The following is a 12,674-nucleotide window of genomic DNA, read 5'->3' as shown; positions in this document are numbered from 1 at the left end:
GAGTGTGTGCATGAATGAAAAGGAAAAGGGAGGAAATTAAAGGGGGAATAAATACAAAACATAATTTCTTCAACCAAAAAAAAAAATCTTGTCGGTCGAATTATTTTAGATTGAAGGTAAACAAATATTCTTTTTCTTTAAATTAAATTACACATATATATAAAAGTTATATTGCATATGCACTTTATTTCTCTAAAAAAAAAAAAATCTATGCACAAACATTCATTTCTTATTTTTTTTTTAATTGTCGTTATCCTTTTTACCTCTATCTATATCATTAATATCACGGTGTTTCCTTATCTCTCGTGTCTAAAATCAACTTTTTGATTTTCATCTTTCCCACTTTATCACTTCATCTTATCTCTTCTCTGTTTCTTTATTTCTAAGGGTCATCCACGCACGAAATGATTTCTTCGGCAACTTTATTAAATTTTCGTGCATTTTCTTGCTCCAAAAAAGGAAACTAAAATTTATAAAGGTCATATTTTTCCTCATGACCACCGCAGGTTTCAAATTCCGTCATTGTATCTACAATACATAAATTTTATAACCATTTTATATAATATCTTCTTCTAGATGTTGTGGTATTGGGCACGCGAAAGATAAGCTTGATAAGATCTAACTTTATAACAGAAAATTAAATTAACTGAGTTATTACAACTCTATTGCTATAATTTCTCCTGTGCCCCACCCCAATACAAAGTCAAGATCGACTTCGCTATTCATACTTTTATTACTATGTGTATATACATAAATTGGATTCCCTGCATGCTTACTGCGGCTGTGCCCCATTGTTACTTGTTATCTACAGTTTCATCCACAAAACGAACAATTAGTAATGGCTTCCGATTCAAAACTGCAGGCTGAGAAGAAGACGATGATCCCAATTCACATTGGTCAAAGATAAAGCAGTAGCTGCAATATGCTTTGAAGTCAATCCTGCAACTTCAATCTGATCAATCTGAGAACCATGGTCAATGTATCTATCAGGCAGTGTCATCGCCCTCCACTGCAGCAACGTAACCATACAAATAATTAACTCAAGTCTTAATACTCTATACTGTGACATGCTTCCAGTTGAACAAGGGTGATGGAATAATAGAGAAGTTCAGATTGTAAAATGGCGATACCTTGAGATTTCCATCAAGCAGTCCATATAAGCTTAGGAAATGGGAAACATGAGAACCAAATCCTCCAATAGATCCCTCTTCAACAGTGATGAGAATTTCGTGGTTTCTAGCGAGTTCCCTGATCAAGCCTCGATCCAAAGGCTTACAGAATCGCGCGTCAGCCACTGTCGTTGATACACCCAAAGCTTCAAGGATTCTTGAAGCTCTAACGCAGTTTTGGACCACTGATCCATAGCCTAAAAGGGCCACCCTGCACCCTTCCTTCAAAACTCTTCCCTTTCCAACCTATAAATGCATTTCAAGTAGTCTCACTTAGAAGATTAGTTAGGGTTAAAGCTATTTCATTGCTGTAATTCTAAGCACTGTGATCATGAGTTATTAAGTAAGTACCTCCAACGCTGTCCCTTTGTTATTTGGTGGGAGAGGCGTACCAATTCCATTTCCTCGAGGATAGCGAAAGCAACTCGGCCTGTCATCTATAGCTACAGCCGTAGCAACCATATGCATTAGCTCGGTTTCATTCGATGGCGCCATAACCACCATGTTTGGAAGACATGCCATAAACGTAGTGTCAAAAGCCCCACAATGTGTCGGACCATCAGCTCCGACGAGGCCAGCTCTATCCATGGCAAATCTCACTGGTAGTCTTTGAAGGTCGACATCATGAGCTACCTGCACGTACAGTCACGTACACAATGCCAATCAGACAACGATGATGAACGCACACATTTTTAAACCATTCAAGGGATTGATATTGATTATCGAGTGAAACCTGATCGTAGCCTCTTTGTAGGAACGTAGAGTAGATTGCACAAAAGGGCTTAAAGCCTTCAGTAGCAAGCCCAGCAGCGAAGGTAACAGCATGTTGCTCTGCGATTCCAACGTCGAAACACCTATCGGGGAAGTGCTTTTGGAAGAGGTTAAGTCCGGTGCCTCCTCCCATGGCAGCGTGGATGGCCACGATTCTGTCATCAAGCTCAGCTTCTGCTATCAATGACTCTGCAAAGTACTGGGTGTAGGAAAGCGTGGTTGTTTTGTTCTTCTGCTGCTTCCCTGACCTAGGATCAAACTTGACAACCCCTACATACAAGAGACACAAACCCTGCATCTTTAGTTCATTTACAGTGATCATATAACAATATCAGAAACACAAGATGATAGTAGCAAATTACACTAGTCATATAGCTATACCGTGCATTTTGTCAGGAGCAAGTTCAGCTGGGCGATAGCCCTTTCCTTTCTCGGTGATGGTGTGAACGAGGACAGGCCCCATAAGTGGCGAGTCGTCCTTGAGCTTTTTAAGAATAAGTACGAGGTCTTCCACGTTATGGCCATCAATTGGCCCAATATAGTACAGCCCAAGCTCTTCAAACAAATTCACACCAGAGCAACCTACGATCCCTCTCACAAAGGTATCCAACTTTGCAGCAGCCTCATGCGTCTGGCCTCCAATTTGCTTCGTGATCCCCTGGCCATTACCAAATTTTAGGTTTTTCATCAAGTTCTTGGGCTTATAATGTCCAAAACGGGTTTAGAGTTAAGACATGAGAGAACGTTATTATTACGTACCTTAGCCGCCTCACGTAACTGAAGAAACTTTGTATTGTTTTGAAGCTTGGTCAGGGCTCTGCTTAGGGCTCCAACAGGTTGAGCCGGACCATCAACGGTGGCTGTGGGAAGAGAGACCTGTTCGTTGTCATTTAAGATGATAATAAGGTTGGTGTTTAAGAAACCAGCATTGTTCATGGCCTCGTAGGCTTGTCCTGCTGTAAGGGCTCCATCTCCTATCACAGCAATCACGTGGTTTTTCTTCCCCATCAAGTCCCTCCCCACTGCCATCCCTGTTAGCCACACACAAGTTAGAAAGTTACAAATGTCAACGCAGGGCTCCTTCTTCTTTTTATAATTATTATTTTAAACAAAAAGTGGGCTATATGGCACACAAACTTTTTTGGCCCATGGGTCCATTTTTGGGCCTATGACTATGAGTCTCTTGGACTTGATAATTCCAGCAAAAGAAGCCTCGTGTGAAACGGATTTGAGGTGTTTATTCTCCTCTCTCATGTCTTAAATCTCAACCTTTTATTTCTGCTAATTGTCACATAAATCTCAACTAATTTCTCTAAATGAAGAGTAGAGATTTGGAGCATTAGAACAGTACACACTCCAAATCTGTGGGAAACAAGGAAAGAGCGGAGAATCTAACAGAAATGATTGAAGAATAATGAAGAATGAGATGATATACCTAAACCAGCAGAAATGCTAGTAGAGCTATGACCTACTCCGAAAGCGTCATGAACACTCTCGTCCCTCTTTGGGAACCCAGCAAGTCCATTAGTCTGTCTGATCGTATGCATTCTCGCTCTTCTTCCTGTCAATATCTTATGCCCATAGCACTGCGACAATCTCATAATAAACACACAGACACACACATTAAATGGACTCAGAAATTAATGCAAGAAACGGTTAATTTAATTTGTTTATTACCTGATGACCAACGTCCCAGATGATCTTGTCCGCTGGACTGTTGAAGACGTGGTGAAGTGCTACGGTTATCTCTGCCACCCCGAGGCTCGCACTTAAATGCCCTCCTGTCTTTGACACTATGTACACTATCTCTTCTCTCAGTTCATTCGCAAGTTCTTGCAGTTCCTGCATTTCAGAATTCAGAGTTCAATGTCACTGTCACGCTCCCAAAACGCACCTCATTTAACTAATCTGGTCAATGCAGCTTGATCTGTCTTCATCGGTCCAGATAAATGAACATTAATAATGAATGCGGTTAATTAACTAACTAAATCCATTTTGTCAGTTTACTTCGCTCGGACCTCAATGGACAGATTCTTCAAGTGAATTGGGTGGTTGATGGTGTCCAGGATGGGAGTGAATGGCTTCTCTCCTGAGAAGTTCAGACGTCTCTCTCTCTTAAGCTTTGGACCATCACCGTCCTGTCTGCTTTCTTGGGGTTTCTTCACTTCCTCACCCTCACAAGCATTATCCACTTGTTGAGCTCGTATCGTTCTCTTCATCTGAAAAACATCGAACACGAATTAACGTTAAAATATTTACCAGCACAGACAGAATTAATCTACAGAGATTTTTGGTCTTTCTTATTCTTCTGAACTAGCAAAATCGAGATCAGCATACCCTTTGAAAGGTGGAGCCAGGGATTTGGGTTCTGAGATTTGGAAAGCAGGATTTGTTATACTCATGTGACTGAAAAAGGGGAAGGAAGGTGGTTCGGTGAACAGAGGAAGCCATTGTTGAAGCAGAAGAAAATATGTCGTCAGGAGGTTGGTGGCAATGACGAGGAGAGAAAATGGTGAGAGTACGTCGCCACAATACAGTGACACGCTCAAATGGCTTTTGTGGTTCTGAGATACGAGGATTGAGGAGGGTTTCAGGTCAATTTATAGCCAAAGTACTTGGTACAAAAAAAAAAAAAATTGTAGGTTTGACTAGATCTGTCGAAATTATATTTCTCCACCATTGCATTTAATGAGTTGCTTCTTCCAATTTTATGGTTGTTGATGCTGACTATAATGCTATTAAGGCTAGAAAATTTTTTTAATATTATAAAATATTTTTAACTGAATTATATTCTTCAATAAGTTAATTAATTGTTAATAAATTATATATTTTTTATATTTATCTTTATTGAAAAATCTTGTTAATTGCACCTTCTAATTAAAAGTATTTTTTAAAAAAATTATTAATTATGTCTTCAAAAATTTAAAGTATCTTATATTTTTTAACAAAATGCTTTATATTTTTAATGGAAATTTATTTCATTTCCCTCTTATGAATTGGCTGACATTAGACAAATAGAAAATTCCAAATTCACGTCACAAGAAAATATTTCAATTTTTTTTGACTAAATTATTTGAATTATTTACATTTTAGTCTGGAAATTTATTTTTAAGATTTATCTTTTTTTCTTGTTAAAATAAAGCAAATATTAGAATAAAAAAATTCCCTATGAACTTTAATAAAAAAAAATTCCCCATGAACCATTTATATTCAATTTAAATGAAGAGTTTATTTTTTATACTCATAAAATAAATAAAATAAAATTACAAACGATAACATATCTTATTTATATTGTTAGTATATATGAGTAAATTCGATCTCTCCATTTATGCATTAATATTAATGCATTCAAACAAATGATGATAGAAGATTTAATGGGAAAAAAAAATAAATGAGTGTATATCTACGTTCGAATTTTTCATTCTCCTCATCACTCTCCAAATATATTACATCTGTTTTGGATTTGGAGGCTCCCGATCAACGACATCCTGATAATTAGAATTAAATGTTTATTTAGATTATGATTGGCATGTTCAAATATCACTCTTTCCATTTCTTTCTCTTTTTGGTTTTAAATCCCGTTTACATGTATATGTGCGAGCGCATGCACATACATGATACTGATATGTAAGTGCATTGTAATATTTCATGAGAATGTATCTTTAGATTTTTCTGAACCATCTGAAAATAAAATCATAATAATTTGTACGAAGATTATAAGTGATATTATTCCATACTTGGTTTTGATGTTTGTTAGCTGTATTTCTAGTGTAACGCATGAGAGAGATTATAACTTAATAAAATGTCATAATAATGAAAATAGAAATTAATACAAATGTTCATGAGAATCTAAATGCTTTAATATCGGCCAAAAAATGCTTTAATTAAATTAAAACACGTTAATATCGTAGTCTATTAAGTTGATTATAAATTAAGACATATATGTAAATCTAACGATAAATTTTATATTGGATGTTGATTTTCTTTTTACCTTGAATGATATTGATTTGTTGACTATTAGTCTTCTATTAGTATTACTCAAAATGGTCAAATTAAGCAAGACAAATTACCAATTCATATTTATGCATGGTTATGGAAGTCACATAAAATAAAAACCAAATACAGTATTAAATGCAAATAATTAATGGGGAATGAATTCTACCAATAAGTAGCAGTGTTATACTGAACCTGACCAGATTCACTTTTATTTAATTACAATGCAATGCACATGGTGCAAAAATTAATTCACATTATGTGAGATGCATGCCACTGGAAAGTGAAATTAATTCATTCATTCATTCATGTTCGGCCAAAAATAAAATACATTCATTTATGTTTATATCTCACTCAAATTCTCTTAACAATTACCCTATCATAGCCTTGTAACTTTTCTACATCTCCACCATTAGATAACACTTACATTATGAATCAAGAGATCTTTCTTTAGGTTGTAATTTAGCTTAAGAAGGATAAACTGGAAATGCCTGTGAGAAACAAGAGTTAGGCACAAAAGTAATGCCTATTTTCAAAAAACCTCTCAATGTATAATGCATATAATAGTTCAAATAGGTGAAAATATTTACAACAAAATAATAAGCATTAAGGTAACAAGGAAAGAGAGTTTATTTTTAGGTTAAAATATAGGTTTGATCCTCCAATTGTATATAAGATTTCAATTTAGTCTTTTAATTTTATGAAGTATTTTTTTGGTTTTCTAATCCTAACACCGTTAGTTTAAAATGATTACTTTTTATGCTCGTAATAATTATTTTAAAAATTAAACTCAACACATTAATATTTAAGAATGTTTTATCAATATTTAAATATTTAATAAAATTTTTTTTTAACATGATGTCAGGGTTAAAGGACTAAAAATATATTTTATAAAGTTAAAAGAATAAATGTGCACTTTAACTTTAATTTTTTCATGAAAATGGTTTAGTCCTAAAGAAAATAAGGTTTTGAAAATTTTGTATAAATAATATGCTTGGAAGATGGAAGTAATTTAACTTTATTTTCATTTCCAACCCTTAAATATTTATATTTGAAAAAAACATTTAGGGCTTGTTTTATTTTGTTTCTATTTTTCATTTCTAAAAATTATTTTGTAAACTACTTTAAAATAATTTTAATATTTTTTCAAAGAAAAATAAAAATAAAATTTGTTTGATTAATGTTGAACTGAAAACAATTTTAAACTTAAAAAATTATGGTAATGGTTAGCCACGATCAAAGGTAGTTGTTAGCCAAGATAGCTAAAAATAACTCATGGCACAGGTGGACCTCCCCCTAATGGGCTTGGATTCAGAAATCATTTTACCTCAAAAGTGACCATTTCTTTGACCTCGTTAACTTCTATTAATATTGATGGAGCTAAAGGCGGTGCTTGAAATTAAAGCCCTTTTTTATTTTAAATTTTTTAAAATTAATGTCATCATTATAATATTACATATTTATGCTCTAAAGTACAAATTAATTTTTAAAATTTTAAAATACGTAATACAAATCTTATTCTAATATGAACATATAAGATACTGTTATATTGCAATTTTTTAAGTTTAAAATAAATATAGACTTAAATGAATAGCTTGATTGGTATTGAACCCTTTTGTTAAGGGCTTAAAAAATGCTAAACTCATAAGTCTTTTTATATTAAAATATTCAAATTTTCAAAGCCTGTTTATTAAAAAAGACTTAAACGGGTAGCCTAATAAACTTGATCCCTTATTCTTAATACTAGGTGTGGCTAAGATTGTCAACGACAATGTTGTTGCTGGTGGCCAGCAATGAGAACCAATGTTAATGACTAATAATGACTGTTGGTGGTAATTGATAATAGCTAATGTTTAATAAATAAATATAAAAGTTTGACTTGTAAATGATATTAAAAAATATTTAATTTTATTATGTGGGATCTAATTGTAATCTTTTTATATTTTTTGTTATATCAAGAAGCATATAAATATTCAAATAATTAACTTTTAGTAGAATTTTAAGTTCTCTAATTACAGTATAATTACAATATCAATATATTATATGTACATACGAACTCTTCTCTCGATTCAAGTTTACAATTCAAATCAAATTTGAAGTATTATGATGATTTGTGTTCACATGCTCATTTTCTTTGATGTTTACATTTGTATACAAGCGTGCAATGCAGTCTAATATAATATGATCAAAAATAAGGCGTTGACGCTAGTGCGAAAGCAATAAACTAATAATAACATTTATCTGTCATCATAACTGATAATTGAAAACTTGATGAATCTCTATATATTATAAAAGTCTGAATGATACTGCAGTGCTGAATGACGGATGTACGAAAATATGATTTATTATAATATTTTTTTATTATGATATTATTATGTCTATAAAGATTTTATATAACTGCACTAGTTGACAAATCATAAATAAAGTGACTCACTTTGAGAATTTTCTACTAGCTCATCCTAATGATATTGATGTTGACACACACATTAATCATTGATCATTGATGTTATTAGTTCATTATATATTCGTTATCAACTGTAATTATTATATTATTTCACTACTCCTACCATCCCTAAATATAACTCAATTTTTAACTCAATTTTTAAGCCCCTGTGACCTTTTGCAATACCTCTCCTTCAAAATCAAAATTATAGTTTGGCCAAAAAAAAAATCAAAATTATAGGATCGATGTTTTATATTATTTTCATAGGGATCCCTAGTCAATGGTTTTCTTCTCCAACCCTTGGCAAATAATTTTACCGTCCTAAAACATTTAATCATATCAGGGTAGATTTTGGAAAAGTGAAAAAATATTTAAACAAAATTTTGTATGTGAAAATATTTTTTTAAAAAATAAGAAATATAATTAGAAAAAATGAGAAAGATATATTTTCTTTAGTAAGGCAGAAAAAAAAAACTAAAAGCAATAACAAGACAGATAGATATATTTTTATTTGCTTTTAATTTGTTCATTGAATGCATTCATTAACGCAGTCATTGGATGATCTAATATATACATCTGTGTGTGTGAAATAAAAACTCAAATGATCATTAATGATCACATATTTCGCCTAGGTATGGCCGGTGGCGAGAAATTATTAATCAGTCAACATGACATGGATTGAAAGAAAATGACTAAGGAGAAAATTCAAATACTCAAAATAAAAACAAAAATGATAACAATAACAATAATTTATGTCCGGTTCCAATGAACGCTCTGCACTCTTGTCACACAACACAAGACTACTTGACGATGATCCTACGTACGTAGTCTTTCCTGGATTTATAGTAATTCATAACAAACTTTTATATGTATATTTTAACGTATTTGTTTTCAATATCTCTTTTATAAATTATTTATTTCATAACAAGCTCATTATTAATATTATCAATGCATTAAAATTCACTTATTTTGATTTGGTTGAATAAAAATATATGTTTCTATTGTTTTTGTGCGGGCATATGAGAGGAGTGCGTCCTTGAAAGGAACGATTTCTTAACTTCTAAACTCAAACAATGAGTTTTGAGGGTCTTTTATCACAATTTTTCCAAATAAAAAAAGAGACACGTGAGATTTGGATGGCAAGATTAGCCATGATATTATTAATGATAAAAAAAATAAATTTTAAAAATAAAAAAATGAAAATGAAAAGGAAAAGTGCTGATATGTTGTTACTGTTGTTCTGTTAAAAGCAAACGCTCTACTAGTTACTCGAAAATTCACTTCTCTCTAATGAATGCATTGCATGTTAAAGGCACTGTATCAAATCTGTTGAAGATAAAGGGAGTCTTACTAGGTGAAGTAAGGGATGATGTAAGAATAAGATTTGAGTTTTGCATTGAATGAGTAGATTGAGTTGTTAAAATGTTTAGAAAGAGGTTATGTAAAAACGTCAGTGTAGTTGAAGAGTTGAAGCCCTTGTATAACAACCTCTTTCCTAGAACCTTTAGATGAAATTTGGACAAAAATGACTCTTTTTAGCCTAACAAATTGGGCTTGGAGTTGAAATTAAATTTTAGCTCAAATAGTATATAAATGTACAAGATTATGTACATAAATTTTGTCCATTTTAAATTTCAAATACATATTTTGATGGTTGGTCAGGTGGCTTTTATGTGTTTGATATGTTATATCTAATATGTCGAATGATTTTTTTTTTTTAAATTTTAGCTAACAATAAGACTATTTGATATGGAAATTTATAATTACGACTATCTTAATCTCTACTTCAAATTCAATAAATTATAAATAATAAAAAGGTCACAGCTACCTGACGAAACAAATTAAAATCAAACAAAAATATGAAGTGAATCACGGTGAAAACACATGCGAGAAACAAATTATATTGGCTCGGACAATGAAATCAACGTTTACGGTGGAAATTTTTTTTACAAAATAAAAGTGAAGAAATTTTCATGATTGAAAATTATATTAATTTTAGTGATATATAGCTAAAATTTGAACCGTTACAATATTTTAAAAAATTAATATTTTATGTAAAAAATTATTTAAAAATTAAATACAATGGCACTCATAGGACTAAGCGGCCGGGAGCCTCCAAATTCAAGTCCCTTTGTAAAATTACTAAATTAGAAGAACTGTACAGGACAATTCTTATCAATGCGTACAATTCTAAATTGACAGAAACCACCATATCAACAATTGGTGGCTTTACTTGTCCACGTAACAAAGAGGCTTTTCTTGTTTTGGAGACACTTTTTTATTTTTTATTTTTTAACAAAGAGGCTTTTCCTGCAACATGTGTGTTGGTTTGGTCACATGAGGGTAGAGCAGCAGAATCTTTAATTTCCCTTCAAATCCCTCTAACTAATTAAATTGACCATTTAAAAAGGAATATAGAGAAAAGGAATCAAGATTCTCATATACCAAGCACTGTAAATAATTCATAACAGATTTAAAAAGTTTTAGGCTGTCCAGACAACAAATATATAATATTAAAACACACACACACACACATATAAGCAGAATGGCAATAAAAAACTTTTAAAATATATAAATCACAAGCAGGCATCGCAAAATATGAAGATTATTTTCTAACCCCTAGGGTCTTGTCTGACATTTTAATTTTTCATGAAATGACATATTTACCCTCTCATTCTCCATTTTTGCTGTTGCCCTTATGCCTGGATATATGCATGGAAGCTTGAATTTCGACCAAAGTTTCCGGTCACTCACCACCTGCTTCGCGTGCTTCCATGTCAATGCCCAAAATTACAAGCCTGTCAGAGAATCCTCCAGCTTCACCTTCGAGAGCATCACGTCCAGCCATGCACTACCCATTTGTTGTGCATCCATTTATTGTTCTTCAGGATCTCGATGAAGCTCTGCGCGGACGAGGATATTGAAGAGATTCTTGGGGCTTGATTGACATAAGCCTCTTGAAGGGGTGCAAAAGGGAGATATGTGCTCATCGTCATGATGTGTTTGAAGAACGTTGTGAGGAACACGAATTGACATCGTTTTTCCTTTATCCATTGTTGATCTGTTGAAATCTGTTTCGTTAATGTCTCTTTACTTTTGAATCTTGGACATATTGTTTCTGATTCAGATTTTGATTGGATTTTTTAAAATTTGATATTTTTTTAATAATATCTAATTATGTGTTTTGGATTGAAATATCTCGATTGATTTGATTTTTGGAAGTGAGAATATTTGGATTTTGAACTGCACTTGGTACTTTATTTGCTGCCATCGACTTCCATAAGCGAGAGGACATAGCGAAGCATATTCTTGCGATTGTGTTGCGCGTCAAAGAAAGCGATGGATTGGGCAACAATGGCGATAGGGGTGTCAATTAAAGGTGGGTTTGGATTTAGTGGTGGTGGTGTGGTGTAAAAATTGGAGGGGATGAATCGGTCCAAGAAAACACTAGAGAACAAAGGATCATAGGAGAATTGACGGTTTGGAGAATTTTTTCTCAGAAGGGATAAAATGAACTTTTCACATTAAAATTAATTGACAAACAAGCCTCTGAGGACTAGAAAATCATCATTACATTCTGTGATACTTATTTGTCATTTGTATATTTCGAAGGTTTTTTTTTTTTTTGTCATTCTCCCATATATTCCTTCCAATCCTATTGATAAGACATATTTTAAAAATAATTTTTAATCCAAAATATATGACTATTTTTAATAATTAATTTACTTTTTTTAATTTTATTTCTTCTTGATTAGCGTGAAGATATTTTACATAGTTGTATTATTATTTAAAATCAAGGATAAAAATAAAAGTATATATTACTTTTTTATAATATCAAAAAAAGAACTAACTCTTTTTAAGATGTGTCAAACGGTTGAAAATATCTTATAATAAGGATCGAAAAGAGTATGTATAATGCATTATCATTAAAAGAATATAAATCATGCTAGTAATTGTTCTCAAAAGGTTTTCATATTTTGAAAACATTATTAACAAAAATTAAGAAGAAATAAATGGGATTTCAAAAATTGATTGGTATTAAAAGCAATGTCAAATATTGAGTAATATGAAGAGAAATACAAATCATCTTCAAATGAAGTGCCAATTGACAAGAAATGTTCACGTGAAAGGAAGACTCTTTGTTGCTTGGGCGGAAAGAAGAAGCAATAATCAAAGATTCAGAAGGGGGGGGGGGGGGTTTAAATAATAGATTGATAAAACCTTGTTATTAATACGAGTGATGGCAAATTTGCAATGGACGAGGAAGGTACTTTGATGCGAAAGAAACACATTTTGTT

General features: G+C 32.4%; 1 protein-coding gene across 1 annotated transcript; it reads right to left on the bottom strand.

Annotated features, from left to right (window-relative positions):
* Nucleotides 1-850: 850 nt before the first annotated feature.
* LOC129319700 (probable 1-deoxy-D-xylulose-5-phosphate synthase 2, chloroplastic) lies at nucleotides 851-11,224 on the bottom strand. The gene is made up of 11 exons (XM_054964784.1): nucleotides 11,131-11,224; nucleotides 4,278-4,504; nucleotides 3,959-4,159; nucleotides 3,618-3,782; nucleotides 3,376-3,526; nucleotides 2,700-2,971; nucleotides 2,322-2,598; nucleotides 1,903-2,210; nucleotides 1,521-1,802; nucleotides 1,131-1,415; nucleotides 851-1,009 (listed from the first exon to the last, which is right to left on the bottom strand). Exons 1-11 carry the CDS (start codon nucleotides 11,222-11,224, stop codon nucleotides 851-853), a joined length of 2,421 nt encoding a protein of 806 aa, XP_054820759.1.
* Nucleotides 11,225-12,674: the final 1,450 nt, after the last annotated feature.

The sequence above is a fragment of the Prosopis cineraria genome, unplaced genomic scaffold (genome assembly GCF_029017545.1).
Source record: "Prosopis cineraria cultivar Desert tree isolate PC_DT_omini unplaced genomic scaffold, ASM2901754v1 PC9, whole genome shotgun sequence".
In the NCBI taxonomy this organism is placed as follows: Eukaryota; Viridiplantae; Streptophyta; class Magnoliopsida; order Fabales; family Fabaceae; genus Prosopis; species Prosopis cineraria.
Note: the sequence above shows the minus strand (reverse complement) of the source record. Positions and strands in the feature narration are given on the sequence as shown.